At 37.1% G+C, this 22,483-nt stretch overlaps 1 protein-coding gene across 2 annotated transcripts in view; it reads left to right on the top strand.

Moving 5' to 3' along the window:
• The first annotated feature begins 319 nt into the window (after positions 1-319).
• TOP2B (DNA topoisomerase II beta) overlaps positions 320-22,483 on the top strand; it is a 58,430-nt gene continuing 36,266 nt past the window's right edge. Inside the window, exons 1-6 of one of the 2 annotated variants that reach the window (XM_032860978.1) lie at positions 320-1,018; positions 14,856-15,011; positions 16,080-16,170; positions 17,545-17,608; positions 21,274-21,419; positions 22,269-22,366. In XM_032860978.1, the coding sequence (XP_032716869.1) occupies positions 956-1,018; positions 14,856-15,011; positions 16,080-16,170; positions 17,545-17,608; positions 21,274-21,419; positions 22,269-22,366 (618 nt within the window). In that variant the 5' untranslated portion in view covers positions 320-955. Of the gene's footprint in view, positions 1,019-14,840; positions 15,012-16,079; positions 16,171-17,544; positions 17,609-21,273; positions 21,420-22,268; positions 22,367-22,483 lie in introns of both variants that reach the window. The other variant, XM_032860977.1, reaches the window with a different exon arrangement.

Here is a 22,483-nt window from a genome sequence, read left to right as displayed (position 1 = left end):
GTAAACAGCACGCTCGGAGGATTACAATCGACCCGAGGCCAATTCGACCCCTTCCTTTTGCCGCCCTCAAATGACCCTTGACAGCAGCCCCTGCTCTCCCCTCAAATGGAAAACCCACAGACACACACACAAACAAAAAACCCCAAGTCTTCCTTTCGGTTGCTACCCGCAATGACGTTTCCCCCTCGGGTCCCGCCCTCCCGGGGGCTTGGAATTTTGGGATTGGCCGAGGAGTTGTGGTGAAAAGGCTCCGATTGGGCGCCGAAACGCTGACTGACAGCCGGGCGGCCGCCGCGCCCTCCTCCCTCCCTCACGCCCGCCCTCCCTGGTGTGCGAATGTGTGTGTGCGGTGTTATGCCGGACAAGAGGGAGGCGACCGCGGCGGCGGTGGCTCTGTTTATTGTCCCTCTCGGTGTGTAGATGCGAGGAAGTCGGGGGTGTAGCGCTGCCGACGAAGGCAGCCTTTGAGGCAGCGGCCGGGCGTTAGCTGCGACTCCGGCAACCCCAGCGGCCGGCCTTCGCGGAGTGTGAGGAAGGACAAGGCGCCTTTGCCTCCCCGCCACGTCTGGACGCCCCGAGCTTTCCGGCTGCGCTCGCCGCGCGCACCTCCGGGCCCCGGCACGGCTTGCCGCGGCGCCGGCGGGCGGGCGAGAAGCAAGCACCGCAGCTCACTGCCGCCGGCCTCCTGCTTCCTTCTCCACCTCTTCCTCAGCGACGGGCCTAGGCCGGGGCGACTGGGCCGCCGCGCCTCGAGTTTGAGGGAGCCGAGCGGCGCGGCCTCCTCGGCGGGCTCGGCCGTCTGTCCGTCCCGGGTTTCAGCGATGGGGCGCGGGGGGCGACGCCGCTAGGAGCACGGCGAGCGGAGCGGTCGGTGCGGAGCAGAGGGGCCCGGCGGCCGGCAGGGAGGCGGGAGCGGCGGCCGCGGCCTCGGGGCCTGTGAGCGGAGGCACCCGCCATGGCCAAGGCGGGCGGCGGCGGCGGCGCGGGAGCCGGCGGCAACGGGGCACTGACCTGGGTGGTGAGTGGCGGACGACGGTAGGGGGGGTGCAGGGGTCCCGGACGCGGCATTGTTCCCGGTCCGCGGGGGGGGGGGGGGTTATTCCGCCGGGCCGTCCGGGGGTGGTGGGGAAGGGAAAAGAGAGGGAAATCCGGCGTCCCGAACGGGCGCCCCGTCGGGGCTCTTGCCGACAGAATCCCCCGCTCCCCGCCCCTTTTCTTCTTTCTTTATCTCTGTCGAGGCTCGGGCTGCAGGAGTATAATGTGCACTTGAAACTTACGGGGACAAACCATCAACCCGACATGAAGCTCTCGCTTCATCTTTTTACGTCTTTCTCAGAGTCTTCCGGGGCAGTCTTGAGATGATGGGTATTGGCAGTAATGCTTGTGTGTTTCTGTGGGTCAGCACTTTTATCTAAACGTGGCTTAAGAAATCCCGAAGAAAGGGGTGTGTGTGTGTGTGTGTGTGTGTGTGTGTGTGTCTGTATTGTAAATGCAAATCAAACCGTTTCCGATGCTCTAAGGTCTCAAAGAAGACTGGATTTGGTGGGGGAATTAGTCTAAGGCAATTTACACTTCAGTTCATACTCTGATACGTTTGAAAGCACATTCGGAAAGGCTGTTTCACAGCAGTTAATATACTGTAGACCGTCCATCTGTCAGCGTGGGATTATTAAAAGAAGCGTTCACCTGCGTCAGCATCGCAGGTGAAACGGGGTTGGGGGCCGAAGGGAGAGTGCTGGAGAGGTGACTAAAGTGCTTAGTCCCGGCGTTAAAGGATTTCGGCACTCTGTTCCTGCTGGGAAGTAGTAGAGGAGGGAAGACCTGGAGAGATCCGATTCCCACGGCCGATCGATAATTCACCAGCATTTCACTTGCTCAGCATTGAGTTCAGAGCAGGGTCATTTCCTACACAAAAAAGCCCAGCTCAGCCAACTGACTTGGTTTCCAGGAGAAACATTTAAAGAGTGTTACATTTAACAGGGACTTTCGATTTTTCCTCCCTTTTTTCAAAACACCCGAGGAAACTTTCATATTGGCATTTTTATTTCTAATTCTTCTTTTCTCTTGGGCGAGGTGTAGGGGAGTTGAGTAGCAGTTCTGCTGTATTAACAAGTCCTCCTTGTAAAAAGCAGGTTAGTGACCTCAGGAAAACATTTTAACCATTTGTATTTGGGTGTCAGGAGCTTTGCAAAATAACTTTCCAGGCTCTTATTGTTGAATTATCTGAATTTTTATGTTACTCCAATAATGTAGTATGAACAGACCAGAGCCAGGAGAGATCAGATGCCAGATTATAAATTAATGGTCCATTTTTTCCATTCCAGAGGGGGGGGAATGCATAAATGGAAGATAATGATTTTTAAAAATGGGTGGCCCTTACTCCTGTTCTAGTAGAATCAAACAACTTCTGAAAATTGAGTTAGCCAGATGGTTCTTATTCACTGTTTGGAAGTGCCGAGGCCGGATTTGTGTTTCTGAGCACCTCTGATTCTGTAATGGTAAACATTTTGCTCCAATTTTGAATTGGTTGGCATTTGACACTTGATAGCAATGTTTGAATTTACTGTTACTTAACTTTGTAGATAAATGACCGCTTTTTCTTTCAAGCTCAGTAGGAAACTCATTTACATAAAAATTCATGAAACTTAGAGTGTCTCATTCAGTATCAAATTCATTTGATAATAAAATTGACTTATTTACTAAAGATTTTTCACTATAAACCTAATATGGGAAATACAGTAAAGCAAAAAATCACTTGATCTTTTATTTACAGATTATATCCTCTTGTTGAATTACAAGTTTATTAAAAAGATAATTACTCTGTAAGTCCACTTTAAGATTTGATGCTTGCTTTAAATTTGTCAGGTTATATGAGCATCTTTATGTCCATAATATACATCATTGATCATAGACTAATTTTATGGGAGGCAATATAGTGAAGTGGTTATGAGCATGGACGTTGATGTCAGATTGATGTAGTTTTCAGATCCTTTCTCCAACACGTATTGCAGAAGGGACCTAACCTTTTAAAGCCTGTTTTCTCATCTATTAAATAAGGTTGCATTGAGAATTAAGTGAAATAACATATGTAGCCAGTGCTGGGCTTAGTAAATGTTTTTTGTTGTTGGTGGTGAAATTCAAGAAATGTACACTCAGAATAATGAAGTTGACTTTTATATGAAGTGCTTTTAAACCAGGGTGTAAGCAAATTATTCCTTTGAAAGAATTCAGGGATTTGTTTCAGTGGTCATCTATTTCTGCAGAGGGGTAACTTTGCCTGCTTTGTTGAAACTGGTGTTATGTTGCCACCTGCTTGTGGGTAACAGGAAGAAAAAAAATGGAATTAGTCCCTGATATCATTCTTTTGGGAGGGGGATGGGTAATACCATGTGTTGCTGGTATTAATTTGTGTTAGGATGCTTGCCAACATGTAGTATTAACATTGTCACTGCATGGAAGTTTACATTTTAATACATGAAACCACAAAGCAAAGTGGTATAAGATTGTCATTAACTTCTCCATTTAATAATGTATTTTGTTTGTGTTTGATTTGCAGCTTCTTAAGCAGATTTTTAAGAATTTTTAAAAAGTGGAAAACATAAATATAAGTAAACCATTTTGAGTTAACATTAACAACAGCTATGAAGGCTTCCTGAACCAAGCAGAGTTTCTTGAGTTAACTTTTAGTTCGTAAAGCTTTGATTAGTAGAACCTGTAGTCTATTTCATTAAGTCATTTGTAGTTGTTTTTTTAAAGATTTTATTTATTTATTTATTTATTTCTCAGAGAGCGAGAGAGAGCGAGAGAGAGCGAGCACAAGCAGGCAGAGTGGCAGGCAGAGAGAGAAGCAGGCTCCTTGCTGAGCAAGGAACCCGATGCGGGACTCGATCCTAGGACCCTGGGATCATGACCTGAGCCGAAGGCAGCAGCTTGACTGAGCCACCCAGGCGTCCCAAGTCATTTGTAATTTTATTTTATTTATTTTTTTTAAAGATTTTATTTATTTATTTGACAGAGATCACAAGTAGGCGGAGAAGTAGGCAGAGAGGGAGGAGGAAGCAGGCTCCCCGTGGAGCAGAGTTCCCGATTTGGGGCTTGATCCCAGGACCCTGGGATCATGACCTGAGCCGAAGGCAGAAGCTTTAACCCATTGAGCCACCCAGGTGCCCCCATTTGTAATTTTAAAGTGGTTGTAAAAACTTCTGTGGATGTACTAGAATATAGTTAATCACTCTGTGAATATTGATCTTTTTTTCTAGAATAATTTGATAGATTGAAAGATGTTATAATTAAAAATATTAAGCATATAAGTAAGTGTTGGCAAGAATAATATAAGAAGACTTCCTCTGTTTATCATGTTTTAACAATTACCAACTCAAGGTCACCCACTTTGCTCCTTCTCTTTATTTTGAAGGGGAGCAAATCCTAGAATTATATCACTTCCTCTATAAATAGTGCAGTGTTTATCTCTAAATCACAAGTTTCTTTAAAACATAAAGCACAATTGAAGTTTTTTAAAAAGTAAAATTCAATGAAACATAACACATGCTTTTTTTCTGTAGATTTCTAATTCAAAACATAATTGTATATTTAAATATTTAAAGATTTGTATTAAGAACCTTTCTTTAGCAGCTCATTATTGCAAGTTTGAACTCCTCAACTAGACTTTCAAGCCAATTCTTTTTTTTTTTTTTAGATTTTATTTATTTATTTGACAGAGGGATCACAAGTAGAGGCAAGCAGAGAGAGAGGGGGAAGCAGGCTCCCTGCTGAGCAAAGAGCCTGATGCGGGGCTTTATGCGGGGCTTTATGCGGGGCTTTATGCGGGGCTTTATGCGGGGCTTTATGCGGGGCTTTATGCGGGGCTTTATGCAGGGCTTTATGCAGGGTTTGATCCCAGGACCCTGAGATCATGACCTGAGCCAAAGGCAGAGGCTTAACCCACTGAGCCACCCAGGTGACCCTTTCACATAAACTATGTGTCCTCTAAATTGAAAAAAAAATTTTTTTAAAGATTTTATTTATTTATTTGACAGAGATCACAAGTTGGCAGAGAGGCAGGCAGAGAGAGAGGAGGAAGCAGGCTCCCCGCTGAGCAGAGAGCCCAGTGTGGGGCTCGATCCCACGACCCTGAGATCATGACCCGAGCTGAAGGCAGAGGATTTAACCCACTGAGCCACCCAGGCACCCCTCTAAATTGAAATTTATGCTGTATAGTCTTCATAGTTAAATTTATCTCTTCACTGTCCCTTGAACATCATGGTTGTGGCTTTTTTTTTTTTTTTTTTTAAGATTTTTGAGAGATTTAGATAGAGCTAAGGGCTTGAGAGTGGGGAAGAGAGGGAGAAACAGGCTCCCTGCTGAGCTGGGAGCACCATGTGGGGCTCTATTCCAGATCCCACCCTTAACCGAGTGAGCCACCCAGGTGCCCTGGCCCTCATGGTTGTTTTTATGATGTTGCTATGCATGCTTACCTTCCATCAAGAATGCCTCTTTTTCTCTTTACCAGTCTAAATCTTAATTACTTTTTTTTTTTTTAAGATTTTATTTATTTATTTATTTAACAGACAGAGATCACAAGTAAGTGGAGAGGCAGGCAGAGAGAGAGGAAGGGAAGCAGGCTCCCTGCTGAGCAGAGAGCCCGATGCGATGTGGGGCTCCATCCCAGGACCCTGGGATCATGACCGGAGCTGAAGGCAGAGGCTTTAACCCACTGAGCCACCCAGGTGCCCCATAAATCTTAATTACTCTTCAAGTCTAGTTCAGAGTCTCACCAGACTTTCATCCTCCAATTTACACTCCTCTTTTTCTGTTACCCTTATGGGTCAAAACCCATAAATGTCTTTTTATGTAACTTTCCGCATGTTAATTTTGTCTTAACAATTAGATTATAAACTCCTAAAGCTGGAGATCACGTATTATACCAGAATTTTACACTGCTTAGCAAAGAGCTGGATTCATACTCCAGCCTCAGTTATCTTAACAAATTGGATAATTGACAACTAACTTTCTTAAAGGTCTGTCATCATTATTTTTTTTTAAAGGTTTATTTATTCATTCAAGAGAGAGAGGCAGGGGAAGGTAGGGGCACAAGAGAGAATCCTCAGGCAGACTTCCCGCTGAGCGCAGACCATATTGTGGGCTTTTGTGGGCTTGATCCTAGGACAGAGGTGCCCCCAAAAGTCTGTTATATAAGACAAGTGATTAGGTAGCAATGTTCTTTAGATACATTCTCAAGTAACATAATAGCAGTACTTAGCAACTGTAATTATAATTGGTGCTAACTTTTCTAAATGGAAGTGAGTGTTCCCTTGTAGTTTTAGATCTGTTACTTAGGTCTCAGTAGTTACATTTTACTAAGGACATTAAAAAAAAAAAAAGGCTTTTCTGGAGTTTTTTTTTAAAAATAGGACCCTCTTTAGAGAAAAGATGAGATCGGGATAATTTTTTTCAGTTGCGGAGAAGGAAACCGGTTTAGAGATTAGGTAACAAACTGTTAATCACCTGGCTAGGGCAGAGATGGGATTGAAACCAGGTTTATCTTCTTAACCATGATTTATACAGCCCTACTCCCCACTTTAAACACACTGAAAACCAGAAAAACCTTGGGGCACCTGGATGGTTCAGTAAGTTAAGCCTCTGACTCTTGGTTTTGGTGCAGGTGATGATCTGTGGCTCTTGAGAACTGCTCTCAGTGGGGAATCTGGGGGAGAGCCAAAGGCAGAGGCTTTAACCCACTGAGCCACCCAGGCGCCCTGAGATTTTTTTTTTTTTTTTAATATTGTGAAATCACCACAATAAGTCAACATTCATCACCACACAGTTACAATGTTTTTCTTGTGATGGGGACTTTGATTTACTCTCCTAGCAACTTTTAAATGTACAATGCAGTATTGTTAACTATAGTCACCGTGCTGTACATTACATTCCCAGGACTTCTGTTTGTAATTTTTTAACTGGAAATTTGTACCTATTGGTCACCTTCAACTGTGTTGCTCCCTGTAGCTCCAAATTCAGGATTTTTGCTTTGATTTTAGAGTCCACATATAAGTAAGATCATACAGTATTTGTCTTTCTCTGACTTATTTCATTTTGCATAATGCTCAAGATTCACTCATGTCACAATTGACAAGCGGTCCTTCTTTTTTTTATGATGATATTCCCGTGTATGTGTGTGTGTATACCACATTTTCTTTATCCATTTATCACTGGATGCTTAGGTTGCCTGTGTGTCTTGGCTCTTGTAAGTAATGCTGGAGCGAACATGGGGATGCATGTATCTTTCCAAAAAAGTGTTTTTGTTTTCTTCGGATAATGCCCAGAAATGGAATTGCTGGAGCATGTGGTAATTCTGTTTGTAATTTTTTTGAGGAAACTTCATACTGTTTTCCATGGTGGCTGCATCAGTTTACATTCCTACCAATGTGTATGAGGGGTCCCTTTTTTCCACATTCTTGTCAACATTTGTTATTTCTTTTTGATAATAGCCATCTTGACAAGTGTGAGGTAGTATCTTATTGTGGTCTTGATTTGCATTTCCCTGATGATTAGTGATGTTGCATGTCTTTTCATTTGCCTGTTGGCCGTCTGTATGTCTTCTCTGGAAACATGTTTATTCAGATCCTCTGCCCATTTTTTTAAATCAGATTTTTTCTTGCTTTTGAGTTGTAGGAGTTCTTTATATATTTTGGATATTAACCACTTATCAGATTTATCATTTGCAAATATTTTTCCTATTCAGTAGATTGCCTTTTCATTTTGTTTATGGTTTCCTTTGCAGTGCAGAAGCTTTTTAGTGTGATGTAGTCTCACTTATTTTTGCTTTTTTGTCTTTGCTTTTCATGTCAGTTTCAAAAAAAAAATCATTGTCAAGACCTACATCAAGGATCTTCTCTATAAGTCTTTTAATTCATTTTGAGTTAATTTTTATGTATAGATCAGATAGGGGTCCAGTTTCATTCATGCATTTGGCTGTCCAGTTGTGGCTGTCCCAACATCATTTATTTATTGAAGAGACTGTCCTTTCCCCATTTTATATTATTGGCTTTTTTATCATAAATTAATTGACCACGTGTGTGTGGGTTTATTTCTGGGCTCACCATTGGTCTTTGTGTCCATTTTTATGCCAGTACCATACAGTTTTGATTACTGTGGCTTTTAATATAGTTTGAAACTGGTGACTGGGATGCCTCTAGCTCTTTTCTTTCTCAAGATTGCTTTGGCTATTTGGGTCTTTTGTGGTTTCATACAGATTTTAAGATTGTTTTATTTCTGTGAGAATGCTGTTGGAGTTTTGATAGGGATAGGGGCTTTTATTTTTTACTTTTTATTTATCTACTTTTTTTAAGTCGGTGAGAGTGGGGAGGGTCAGAGGGAGAAGGAGAGAATCTTAAACAGGCTCCATGCTCAGCACAGAACCTGTCGCCGGGCTCAGTCTCATGACCCTGAGATCATGACCTGAGCCCAAATCAAACATCACACACTCAACCAACTGAGCCTCCCATGCTCTCCTGTAGTAGAGACTTTTAAACAATATTAAATGCTCCAGTCCATGAGCATGGACTAACTTTCCATTATTTGTGTCTTCAGTTTCTTTCATCAGTGTCTTAGTTTTCAGTGTATGGGTCTTTCACCTCCTGGTTAAATTTATTCCTAAGTATTCTTTTTGTTTGAGTTGTAAATGGGATTTTTAATTCCTCTTTCTGATAGTTTGTTATTGTTGTACAGCAACACAACAGTTATGTGTATTGATTTTGTATTCTGCAACTTTACTGGATTGGTTTTAATAGTTTTTTTGGTGGAGTACTTAGGTTTTTATTTTATATGTCATCTGCAAATAGTGACAATTTTACTTCTTGCTTTCTAATTTGGATGCCTTTTAGAGAAAGTGTACTTTTTGTTTTTATAATGGACATTCAAACACTCCTTATGATCTTAAGTATCCCTCACCTTCTGTCTCTCTCCTTGTCCATTAGTTTAGGAGAGCATTTCTTGAAGAACATAGTTTGAAGGCAAAGTGTTGGATTTGTTTTCATTAATGGTGGATAGACAGCATGGCCCTCTCTGTTGTTACATGGGTGAAATATGAGTGAAAAGAACATCAAAGCATGACAGACTTGAGGGAGAAAGGAAGGGGAGGAGATGAAACAAAAGGGTAATGTGAAGTCTGAGGGGGTCGTTTATAGAAGATAGGAGAAGAGGCTTGTTGCCAAGATTTTGCTAGTGCCACTCTTGTTGGCTTGGTGATGGTGAGATTTCTGTGCCGATTATGTGAATGAGTGGCTCAGTTCCTTTTTAGCACCAACTGGCAAACCATCTCCTTTCCCCTCTTTGGCAGCAATTCATTCTCTTACAGAAAAACAAGAACTGGGTGATTGCCCCAAATTGCTATATCTCACGTGACTACTCTGTGCATGGAAGAATCTTTTTTTTTTTTTTTCCTTAACAGAATGATCTTGGTACATATTCATTCTGAAATAGAAAAATTTGTTTTATTGCAGTGTTTTTCTTGTGGTTGAGAAGTATTCTTTCTTTTTCTTTTTTCTTTTTTTTTTTTAGAAGTATTCTTGATAAAGGTTGAGTTTTGCATAAAAGTATTAGATCTATATTATTTCACTAGGAGTTAGCAATATTGCAAAAGTGCTTAAAATATTAATATTTTAATATGGGTTTTATGTATTATTTTGATGTTTTGTTATAATTAAAAAATTCCCAACGATGCATTGTTTAATTTAGCAGCCAGCTTTTGAACTTCAGAAAAAGTCAGTTATGGTGTCATATGTGTAAACCACAAATAATAGAATTAAAATGTTTTTAGGTTTGTGGAGGATATTTTCATATAGGGTTATTTTACATTTTTATTTGTCTTTAGTTTAATGTAGAAATGAAAATGTTGCTTTGGTTTCTTATATTCTAGTGTTGTTAGATGCTGCAGTTACTTATTACTATAAATAGCTTGGTATTTTGTCCACACAAATTTAAGCAGTAAAATAAATTACAAAATAACTTAAATTGTAAGTTTTCAATTTTATCAAACCTTAAAATTTATTTAGGATGATTTTGGTAATTGACTATTTTTAAGGGCATATTGTGAACTTTTATTTAATGTGGAATTCTTAGTCAATTACTGTAGTACAAGATATTTTACTACTATGAATATAATAAGAATAAGGTTAAATCATTTTGAATCAAAAGACCCCTTTTCAATGTTCAAAATGAGCATAAATTAAAATCTTTACATTAAAAAAATTAGTAAAACAAGGACTTGAAAAACAAAAAAACTAATACAGCAGCAACAGCAACAAAAACAAAGTTAAAAAAAAGCAAACCTCTATGCCCCCATATACTTGCCTCAATTAAACATGAGGATTGAGGGGATTATTAAAATTCAAGAATTTTTCACCACAAATAGAGCTAGTCACAATGGGAAAACTGGTGGATTTACAAGTAGACCAAATAAGTTGTTAATGAAAATCTTAATGTACTAACATTAATGTGGAAAGTTTAACTCCCCCCCCACCCCCACCATGAGAATAATTCTGCAGATATCAGATGTTTATCAGTCTCCTTTATCATTTGTAGGATTGAGAGTGCTTTTGTAAATGTGTAGATAGGAGTTTGCTGATCTGTTTGTGTTCAAGCTGATTTCATGATCTCTTTTCTGCATATTATTAGTAACAGTGTTAAAACTGAAGAACTACTCTGGGTGATCTTTTTTTTTTTTTTTTCCTTTTTCTTCTTTCCTAGAGATAGTGGCAATAAGAGTTGTAGGGAAGATGATTAATAGATTTTTTTCATTTCACTTAGTTCTCAGGGCCAAGGTGTTTGTATTTATACTTAGTCTAGGGATGGGATCATCCCACTGAGGGGTAGTATAATTGCTCTATGTCCCTTCATCTCCAGATTTTGATTTTTAGTGGCCTGGACATTATTCAGGGAGCAACTTTCTGCTAATAAAGAGGAGCTAAAAGAGATCATTTTAGGTTTCTTTTTTTAAAAAAAGATTTTATTTATTTGACAGACAGAGATCGCAAGTAGGCACAGAGGCAGGCAGAGAGAGCGAGGGGAAAGCAGGCTCCCTGCCGAGCAGAGAGCCTGATGTGGGGCTCTATCCCAGGACCTGAGCTGAAGGCAGAAGCTTTAACCCACTGAGCCACCCAGGTGCCCCTATTTTAGGTTTCTGTGAGAAAATCTTATAGACCTCTCAGGAGAGAACCTCTTCTTTCTGTTTGCTGCTAGTGAGCTAGAGAGCAATGCAAACTACCATTTGTTGAGAATGGGAAAGTAAAAGACAAATCTGACTGCAATGTTAATTTCTGTTTTCTACTCTGCCAAACTTGCCATTCCTATTTCTGTATTTTGGTTTCACTTACCTTTTTGCCTAAATTTTAGTGAGAAAGTTGGGACTACAGAAGTAATAAGTAGGTATTAACAGTGCCACTAGAAGAAAGAAACCTTCAGTTTTATTCTAGTGTAATTATGTTTTCACATACATGACCTAATAGGCTTTTTTAAAAGACTTCTATATGTGTTCATTGTAGAAAACTAGAAAATGTGTATCAGAAAAGAAAATGAAAATAACTTCTATTTCTACTTCTTACAGATAATTTTGATTGATTTTCTGTCTTGTGTATTTTATATTTTTTTCGTATGTGTGTATGTATGATACATAATTTCTTTCTGATGACAGTGGGCTCATTTTTACATGCTTTCGCAGTTTTGTTCACTAAACAGTATAGTTTTAATAAGTTGCTAATTTAAAAATACATATAATATTTTTACATAAAAGATATAGCAAGAGAAGTTTATATAGTCAACACAATTTTTGGTAAGCATAACTAAAAATACTCAATGAAATATCCAGCTTTAAAGGTTTATATGCAAGTTTTAGAAATTATTTAATATAAACAAGAGTTGACTTGAAATATTAACAAAGATCTCAAAACATTTTTTATTATGATATTCTATAAATAATGTGTTCCTTAATGCTTTTCATTACTTTAAATAAATGGTGCCTTTTTTCTTTCCTTAACATCTATCATATATTTAGGAAAAAACATTTTGACATAATATACTTTAAGTATATTGTCAAGCTTATTTTTAATATTTATATATTATTCCTAGAGAAAATTATAAATAGTAATCTGACAAAGCCAACTACATTGCACTTTTCCTCTGATTTTTGAGATATTATCCTAGCAAGAATGACAACTTTTGAACTTGATAGGGATGTGTTAGGTGCAAGCCAAGCATTCCTTAACTCTCAAGTATCCATTCGGGAGGAAGAAGTGATTGGTAGTGAAGGGATATGGGAGATGTAGTAAGTTCTTGAAAAGTGATAAAGTGATAAAGGACTTCATCCTTATTTTCCATACTTGTGTGCTCTTTTAGTTAAGAGTAACTCATCAGGACCAAATGCGGAAGCCCCAATTAGGTAAACCTAAGTCCCTGATAAAGTCTAATCTTGAAGATGTTTTCTTTGTTGTGGGTTCTAAAGTAGTAACCTGGGATCAGAAAGCTTTTCCTTCCATGGTTATTATAAGTTCTCCACCTTTATGCAATGATTGTGAACAGTTCTAACTTAACGGTAAGAAGTTACCTCCCTTTGATTCTGTAGCATTTATTGTCTTTAAACACTTGCTAAGAGTGTGATCTTAGTCCTTACTATTCTGATGACCCGTTATACAAAATCAATTACGCTTTTACTTTTGGATTTGTTTCTATAAACTAATCATCTATCTCGTAAAATCAAGGAACATGATTGGAAATTTGGAGCCTGGTATTTTTAAAATGCAGTATATTTCTGGCTAGTTCATCTAACTCTTCACAGAAATAGATGATGAAGATTTTATGAAATACCTACTTTCTTTTGTCCAAAGCTATTTTTGATTCAGAGCAGTGTTAATGAGTAACCTTATAAATGAAAGAATGTACAAGAATATAGTCTAAGTGCCTTCTGGGTGCAGTAGGCAGCACGTCAGTCTCATAATTCTGAAGAATATAGTTTAAAATAGAGCAAAGGTTGTTCATAATACTTTATTTTGGAATGTTAAGTTTTTTTAATTTTATGTAAAATTTATGGTCCTGGAAGATTATAGATTTGAATTTCCATAGTGTTTGTACATTACAGTTCTTGTCCTGGCTTAGACTGCTCAGAAGTTATGTATTTGAGGTATTTTGTTTGTTTGTTTGTTTGTTTTTAAATATTTTATTTATTTACTTGATGGAGATCACAAGTAGGCAGAGAGGCAGGCAGAGGGAGAGAGGAAGGGAAGCAGGCTTCCTGCTGAGCAGAGAGGCGGGGCTCGATCCCAGGACCCTGGAATCTTGACCTGAGCAGAAGGCAGAGGCTTTAACCCACTGAGCCACCCAGGCACCCCTGAGGTTTTCTTTCTTTTTTTTTTAAGATTTTATTTATTTATTCGAGAGAGTGAGAGCAAGAGCATGGTAGGCGGAGGGTCAGAGGAAGAAGCAGACTCACTGCTGAGTAGGGAGTCCTATGTGGGCTTGATCCTGGGACTCCAGGATGGTGACCTGAGCCGAAGGCAGTCGCTTAACCAACTGAGCCACCCAGGCGCCCATGTATTTGATTTTTAAGCATACATCGTTTAAATGTAGACGATGTAATGACTTTTTTTCAAATATTAATTCTAAAGATAATGGTGTGGCTGTTTGTAGGACCTGAATTAAAGTGGTTTATAACTTGCTCAAATTCATAAAATCTCCTCCATTGTTTTGTCTTCTGACTGCTTCATTTCTTCTTTTTTAAATTTTTTTTTATTTTTAAAGATTTTATTTATTTATTTGACAGAGATCACAAGTAGGCAGAGAGGCAGGCAGAGAGAGAGGAGGAAGCAGGCTCCCCGCTGAGCAGAGAGCCCGATGTGGGGCTCGATCCCAGGACCCTGGGATCATGACCCGAGCCGAAGGTAGAGGCTTTAACCCACTGAGCCACCCAGGTGCCCCTGCTTCATTTCTTCTTAAGTTCGAAGACTTGTGAAGATATCTCCATTTTCATTGTCTAATATAGGAATTTTTTTTTGACTGTGAAAAAACATGCCATTATAGCGCCTTTCTCTTAGTGGCATGTCTTGTTTATCAATATTAGGAGAAGGAGGGAGTGTATTCTCTGGAAAACGGGGAAATCTCCTGACATTGGGAATTTGAGTTGGCGATCCTTATCTATTGTAGGAATGGTTAGACTTAGGATCACCAACCTCTGTTTCTTTGGAACTGGCACAAAAACTGGAATCAGCGGGTGCCTCAGTAATCGGGCATCTAGCACTGATTTATAAAAAATTATTGGCATGACATATAAAAGTGTGAAATTTGAGATTTCATAAGCCATGCTTAGTATTTTCAGTCATATCAGTGTATATTAACTACATAGTCACTATTTTGTGTAGCTTGCTTTTGCCTATTCTAGAAAATAATCTATAGTGGCTTAATGGCAGAAAACTGGTATGTAGAATATTTGTAGACTCCTGTAGATAGCCAGGTTCAGTTATTGTGAACCTATATATAACTTTCGTTGGAAAGTTTTGAGAACTGTAACAATTAACTTGATAACTTAAAGAATTGGGAAATGTGTATATTTCTGGATTGAATAGATGTAGGCATTACTAGCTATTCTGGTGGCTGTGTATACCTTAGTCAAAGCTGCAGTTTTGTGCTATAAAAAGAACTGGCTGTCATAAACAGACCTGTGTTCTCTTTAAGACTTAAAAATCAACCTGAGAGATAAGTCTGTCATTAAAAAGAAAACCTATGGCATGTGTCCATATACATTTTAGCTTACCCCTTGGTAGGTTATTTAAATTTGATTTTTTGGTTAATTTTAGACTCTTTTTGATCAGAACAATGCCTCAAAAAAGGAAGAGTCAGAAACCGCAAACAAAAATGATTCTTCAAAGAAGTTGTCTGTTGAGAGAGTGTATCAGAAAAAGACACAACTTGAACATATTCTCCTTCGTCCTGATACGTATATTGGGTCAGTGGAACCATTGACACAGGTAATTGTTAAATTTTGAGATTAGGAGATGTGTATTTGTATCTACTTCATAATAATTTTTTTGTAATTGTATGCTTTGTAAGTACATGATTTCATGTTTCCGTGCTCATAAAGTAGGGAGAGAACTCTAAGAGGTAGAAATGTCTTCATTTTCTGCTAAAGACAAAAAAACTAGGTGATATAAACTATCAGAGGTAAGAAGGATAGAGTAAAATGGTAGTATGTGAACTTTTAAAAGTACCTATGTTTATGCTGTGGTTTGCTTCAAATTCTAGAATGTGTACATACACACTAATGACTAGTGCTTACTGTGGACTTGGCTTGCACATATTATCTTGTTTGATTTTAACAATTTTAAACAGTAGGTACTGTTATCCCCATTTTATAGATGAGGAAACTGAAGTTTAAATGAATTTAAATAACTTGCCCAGATCCCTCAACTAGTAAGAGCTGGGGTTTAAAGCTGGGTCTTTGGGTCCAGAGTCATGCCGTGTTCATATTATTTTACTCTGTGCTCTTTACAGAAAAGTATAAAGCATGAAGTAAAAGTGTAAAGTAAATATAAGATTTTTTTTCTCTTTTATTTAAATATTGTTTCTAACAATTCTTGGTGCCTTGTATTAATAAGCTGACTTTATAAATAAGAATACAAACTCAATACAAAATGAATAATTTCTCAATTTGAAGTTTTTTTTTTAAGATTTTATTTATTTATTTGACAGAGAGAGTGAGAGACATAAGCATGCAGAGCAGCAGAGGGAAAGGGAGAAGCAGACTCCCTACTGACCAGGGAGCCCGATGCAGGGCTTGATCCTAGGACCCTGAGGTCATGACCTGAGCCGAAGGCAGTTGCTTAACCAACTGAGCCACCCAGGCGCCCCTCAGTTTGAAGTTATTTAAAATGAATATGCATATAGTGAGGTTTAGTGCAACTGAAGTAATATGTTTTTCTACTTTGAAGATCTAAGTGTTTACAGAGGAAATAAAAGATGTGGGCTTACTATGTAAAACTGATGTTAAACGTTTTCTTTTACCCCATAAGACATTTTGAATTTTTCTTACAATGCAGCTAATGTGGGTATATGATGAAGATGTCGGAATGAATTGCAGAGAGGTTACCTTTGTGCCAGGTTTATACAAGATCTTTGATGAGATTTTGGGTGAGTACTTGCCTAAGATTTAACTCCTCTGTGTCTTTTGGGGGGGGTGTGTGTGTGTGTGTAAAGCTAGACTTACAGTATAAATTTTAAAGGCATATCTCTGGCTTCTATGCTGAATATAAATGTTCAGAAAATTTTGTATTCACCATAATATTTTCATATCTTTACACATCATATCTTTGAGTTTATCTGAAAAATGACTGTGTTGTATTTGATCAGTAATCCACAGTTGGTTTGTAATCTTGTATGTGTAGTCATTTGAAGATTTTATGCATACCAGTCATCTGGGGGGCATGTTAAAAATAGAGATTACAGTGCCTGATCCTTGCAGATTTGGTAAGTTTGCTGTGAGACATGTGAAATTGTGTTTTTCACCAACAAATCAGGAATTTCTGTTGGGCAGCCAAGTTTAACCACCATTGTTCTGAATAATCTCTGTTTTCTCCAAATCACATGATAAATGACATCATAATTAAGTGTGGATACTTAATTGATTCCTAGGGAATGCTTGCACTTTGGAAATAGTTTTAGCCAAGCACTTTCTAGAGTCTCTGGGCTCTGTCACCACCGTATCAGTGCCATATCTAGACAGCTGGGTTGTGTGGGTCTCTCTGAGCTAGTTCTGGTCGCTCTTTGGGGAAAGAACAGGGAGTAAAAACTAGTTACTTGTATTTTATACTTTCCACTTTTGCTTCCCAGCTATCCACTTGATTTTACTTTTATGTCACATAGTGTTTACCAGGAACATATATTTTCTATGATTGAAGTTGAATTTGACAGCTAGCTTGTGTAATATTTGTGTAGTCATGTGTCTAACCACAGTAGATAATGTATGTAAATACATTATCAATTATAGAGCATAGGATTTAGGATTTTAAATTTTGATTTCTAAGGATGCTGAAGACTTTGTCTTTCTAATTTAAAAATAACTGATTTTAGCTCAACCTGCATATAAAACCATGAGTTTTTTGAAGGAGATCAAGAGAAAATAGTTGTTTCCAAGATAAAATATAATTAAACTCAATTTTTTTCTTTTAGATCTAACCTGAATTAAGGGGTTGTAACCTATAGATGTTTTTTATTTTATTTTATTTATTTTTTTTTTTTTTTAATTTGATGTTTTTTATTTTTATATATCACAAAATCTGCCCTTCCCCTACTCCCAATTTATAGTAGAAGACATAACAGTAATTTAGTGTGATATCAAATTTAAGACTATTATTTAGAAAATAAAGTTTTTATTAGGTGTTAGTAGCAATAATTTCAGTAACTATTACCATATATGTTTATATTAACTAGGGGTATACATACAGTGTCATATTTACTCATATAGCTTTATATATTTTATTAATCATCAAAATATTTAATTCGTAGTTAATGCAGCTGACAATAAACAGAGGGACAAGAATATGACTTGTATTAAAGTTTCTATTGATCCGTAAGTATATTTCAAGTTTAATTTTTTTTATGCTAAGTTGTTTTATTCTAATAGTTCTCAAATACTCCTCAAATGAATACTGTATACAATTAGTACTCCTAAAGTTTCCCTGTTGCCTGAGATCTTGTTATTTTTGCCTCTTTTAGCCAGAATATACTATACTTTTATAGTTCTTCTGTCATTCATGATCTTTTACTCCAAAGTACTTCCTTATCGGAACACTTGGAAATCCATTTTTCTCCCTCTTTGATGCTGCAGTTATTGTTGCAGGTGATTAGTCATTCACTCTTTCCTTCTTGCCCTTGCTTTGAGAGTCAAGACTCAGTGCTATTGCTAGTACTAGTCCAGTTTATTATAAATTTATTTGTTATGACTGGTATTTGGGCTTTCCCATTATTTGTAACATCATTTGTAAATTATGAACTGCTGGTATTATAGAATACATACGAGGCGTTCAGCTAATTAGATCTCACTGTGGTGATTTGTTTTGGAGACCTGAAGGGGAGTGAAAATAATACCATTTTAACTTAGAAATATTTCTGTTACATTGACCCTGTTTCCAACAGCATGGCTTTTGTAAAATATTGCATTACATTTGTATTTTATTAATAATTTAGAATTATATCAAGAATTTTCTCTAACATGAAAATTTAACAAACTCAGGTATAGTCTCACTGTCAACTAATCTAATTTTAGATGGTATGGTTAAGATTATTATATATGAAAATATAACATATTTGGTTATACCATGAAGTTAGCTGTATATTAAAATATTATCACAAACTACAGAGGAGCTTAAAACTTTATACGATGGCTAGTATTTGCTGGCATCTGTCTGATTAAAAACAAATGTGAAAAGCACATTAACCAGAGTTTTAACAGCCCTTCTAGTTTAAGTATGCTTGTTTATTTAGGGTTAAAACTCTTAAATCTGTAGCTTTAAAAAATAGTATACACTCATACTGAAATATGTATACAGATGTATTTTTACTTTTTTTAAGTGGGATTATATACTTTTTCTATTTTTATTTGATATATTGTGGACAACCTTTGTTATTAACTTATATAGATCTACTTAAATCTTTTTAACTATTACTAATTATTTTATTATGTTGATATATCATAATTTAACCTCTTAACATTTAATGAATATTAGATATTTAGGTTGTTTTCCAGGTTTCTTTTTAGCTTTAAATATTTCAAAACTTTATTTGTAGCTTATTCAAACACAGTATTCTTTTTCCTAGTATTTCTGTGAAGATTATTGATGAAGCAAAGGATATAGTTGTAGAGCTCTGAATCATTGTTCAGAACTTATTAAATGCTAGATCTGGGAATTGATATAGATTGAATTTTTCAATAGAGAGAGGGGACTTTGATAGGAAGTTCAAATTTCATACTCATATAGACTTAATGTAGGAGATGTCAAACCTTATTTTTTTAAAACTGTGATAAAGATAATGAATTTACAAAATACCTATCTTAATTATAGTACCATATATGATACGCTAAATTGGATGAAAAAAAATTTAAAGGTTTACTTACGAATGTATTGACTTTGTATCATTTTGAGATGTTTAAGATGTGTAATTTTCCATTCATTGTCTTTCTTTATTTCCTTCAGAATTCTTCTCTATTAATATTATGCCTGGGAAGTCTAAAAAAATAGTGTAGTATCTGGCCCTTGTTTCTAGGGTCCATTGTCTTTAGGAGGCACAAGTGGAACTTTAGTAGGCAATTTGAAACTGTTACATATTTAAACATTCAGCTGTGTATTCTGTAGAGATTGTTTACTTACCTGAGAGATAATCTAATCTCCTGAGGTACTCAATCAATAATTTTTTTTTTTTTTGCTAGTCTTGGTATATCAAGACTACCCTGGGTACCCTTTTACCTGGGTAAAAGGTTTAATGGAGAACTGAAGTCATAAACTGGCTCTCAAAGTTAGGGTTAAATATTGGCTAGACAAAGAGTAAAAAGACATTAAAGGAAGGAAAGACCAGTAAACAAAGAAATGGAAAAACTGGGAATGCACATTCAGGACAAGTACCAAACTGACTTGAAGGAAAAGCAGGATACATGTTGCCAAATAGTGGGAATTAAATTTGACTATAATTAAGGATCTGGATAATGGGCTGTGAACGTGCCATAGAGGAGTTTTAGCTTGATTTATAATATTTAAGGTGATAGCAGTCTAGACTTGTATATTGGCATTTGGAATGAAGAAAGGTCTGAATACTGATAATAAATGAATCTCAGGACAAACATTAGTCTTGATGACTAAAGACTCTAGAGAATGATCAGGAGATCTGAATTTAAAAATGCTATAAAAATTTGAGTCTAGGACATTTGAAGAGTTGAACCTGTATTGGACAATAAGGGAAAGAAAAGTTGGTGGCTAATTAGAGAAAGAAGATGATGTGCTAAAAGTTATTTGTTAGCTAGCTTCCTTTCTTCCTGTTTAATTTGATTTAATTAATTGATTTCCCCCTGGGTATATGGTTTTAATTTTGTCTTTTATAACAAATTTTTTAGTTGTGTAACTACTTCTAATACCTCTTCAGAGAGTAAGATACATATAATCTGAATGAAACTATATGTAAGACTAATTATGAATCAGATTGTCAGATGGTAGCTTTTTTTTTTTAAGATTTTATTTAGAAAGATTTATTTGACAGAGATCACAAGTAGGCAGAGAGGCAGGCAGGGGTTGCGGGGGTGGTGGCGAGGGCGGGGGAAGCATGCTCCCCGCTGAGCAGAGAGCCCCCATGCAGGGCTCAATCCCAGGACTCCAGGACCATGACCTGAGCCGAAGGCAGAGGCTTTAACCCACTGAGCCACCCAGTTGCCCCCAAATGGTAGCTTTTTAAGCTAATTCTTAGTGTTGGTTATGAAGCTGTGTTTCTTTGCAGATTTGGCTTTTAAATGGGTAAAGGGATTATAGTGTATACTACTCAAAATAATAGGGTAGGCAAAATTTTCTATCAGGACTACTGCCTATGTCAAGTTGCTGTTAGCCATAAGAGCCTCTACTGCATACCATTCAGGGCTTAAATGGATGGTTTTGTGATAAGGAAACCTAAAAAACCTAGAATAGGTAAAAATCTAGATATTTTAAAACCATTAAAATTAGTTGATGACCATGATTGCCACAATGCAAGCAGCCCTGTATAATATTTAGGGTGAGAATGGAATACATTTCCTGCTATTCGTCCTTTTCCATATGTACTGCAGCAACAGTTGGGAAATGAAAATGGCAATGGCTCCTGGCTCTGCAGGAGATAGGTGGTTCATAGGTGGTATACTGGTAGAATGAAGCAGGAAGATCATGGCTAATATATATGAAAAGAAGACAATCTGGAGCTGACTTCTTATAGCTTTCATTGCTTTTACTATTTTTTGGGGGAAGTTGGGAAGAGTTTCTTTTCCTGAAGAAATTTTTCAGTATTACCTGTAGGGCTTAGTGGCCCTACTTTAAGTTATGACTTGGGTAGAGATGTGTGTCCTCAGCAAGTATTTTCTTGAAAGATGAGTGTCTTCCAATTAGTAATGGCTGGAGTTTTGCTTATAATTACTCAGGTTTGTTCTGGATTACTTTACTTTTTATGGAAATTAATATACCTTTAAACCATATTAAGCTCTAAACTCTGCTTGTTTATTTACAGTGAATCAAATATTATAAGCATTTGGAATAATGGGAAAGGCATTCCAGTAGTAGAACACAAAGTAGAGAAAGTTTATGTTCCTGCATTAATTTTTGGACAGCTTTTAACATCCAGTAACTATGATGATGATGAGAAAAAAGTAACAGGTAAAGTCTAAATGGCTGATCAGAATTTTTGTTGATTTTTTTTTATACTTCCAACTATATAAAATATTACAGAAAAGGAAACCTGTGTAGTTTTACTGTGAGAACATTTTTTTCAGAATTAATATCTATAAAACACTATCACACGTAAGTATTCTCTTGATTATAGTCTGACAGGCATTTTAAAAGCTTAATTCATAGTACTTATGCTACAACTCCTGGAACTCTAATCTGGCTGACAGTTTGAGTTTTAAATTAGAGCACCGATGAAAGTCAGATATATGATTCCTATATATGTAAACTTCTTATTGCATAAGAAAACTGTGTCTTTTGATATCAATTAAAATTACTTCTAAACTGTTTTACGAGGGTCAAGATTGCAAATCTAGGTTTTGTAAAGAGTTGAAGTGCTTTGATTGTAACCAAATGTTTTCCTACTTATTTCCATTGCTCAAGAGTGGGTTGATGGTTTTCATGTTCAAAACCAAAACTTTAGGAAATGATGTAGATTAAATTTTTATAATAGAGAAGTAACTTTGATAGAAAACTCAGATTTCATCTTTGCATAGATTTACTTGATGATAGGAGATTGCAAGCTTAATTTTTTTTGAAATTATGATGAAGTTGATGAATCTACAAAATACATGTTAGTTATATTAGTTTATATGCTAAATCTTAATTGTATTTTACTTTAAATGAAAAAATCTAAATATACTCTGAAATATTCAGTTGGTGATTGTTAAAATAATGCAGTGAAATTATTTTGCTACAGACCTGTCCCATGGTAGGTAAGTTTAACAAAGTTCCTAAAATCCTTTTCATTAAACCTTTCAAATTTGATTGTTTTTACAGGTGGTCGCAATGGTTATGGTGCAAAACTTTGTAATATTTTCAGTACAAAGTTTACAGTAGAAACTGCTTGCAAAGAATACAAACACAGTTTTAAGCAGGTATGATAGAAATTCTGATCGTGTGTGTGTGTGTGTGTGTGTGTGTTATGTTGTATTGCTTTGCTAAGATGATAGAACCTTAGGTAAATGGCAGTGATGCCTATATCACTTTTTGTT

This window comes from Lontra canadensis, unplaced genomic scaffold (genome assembly GCF_010015895.1).
Source record: "Lontra canadensis isolate GAN:19392208 unplaced genomic scaffold, GSC_riverotter_1.0 scaffold20, whole genome shotgun sequence".
Taxonomy (NCBI): domain Eukaryota; kingdom Metazoa; phylum Chordata; class Mammalia; order Carnivora; family Mustelidae; genus Lontra; species Lontra canadensis.
The sequence above is the reverse complement of the archived record's forward strand: the minus strand, read 5'-3'. Positions and strand labels throughout refer to the sequence as shown.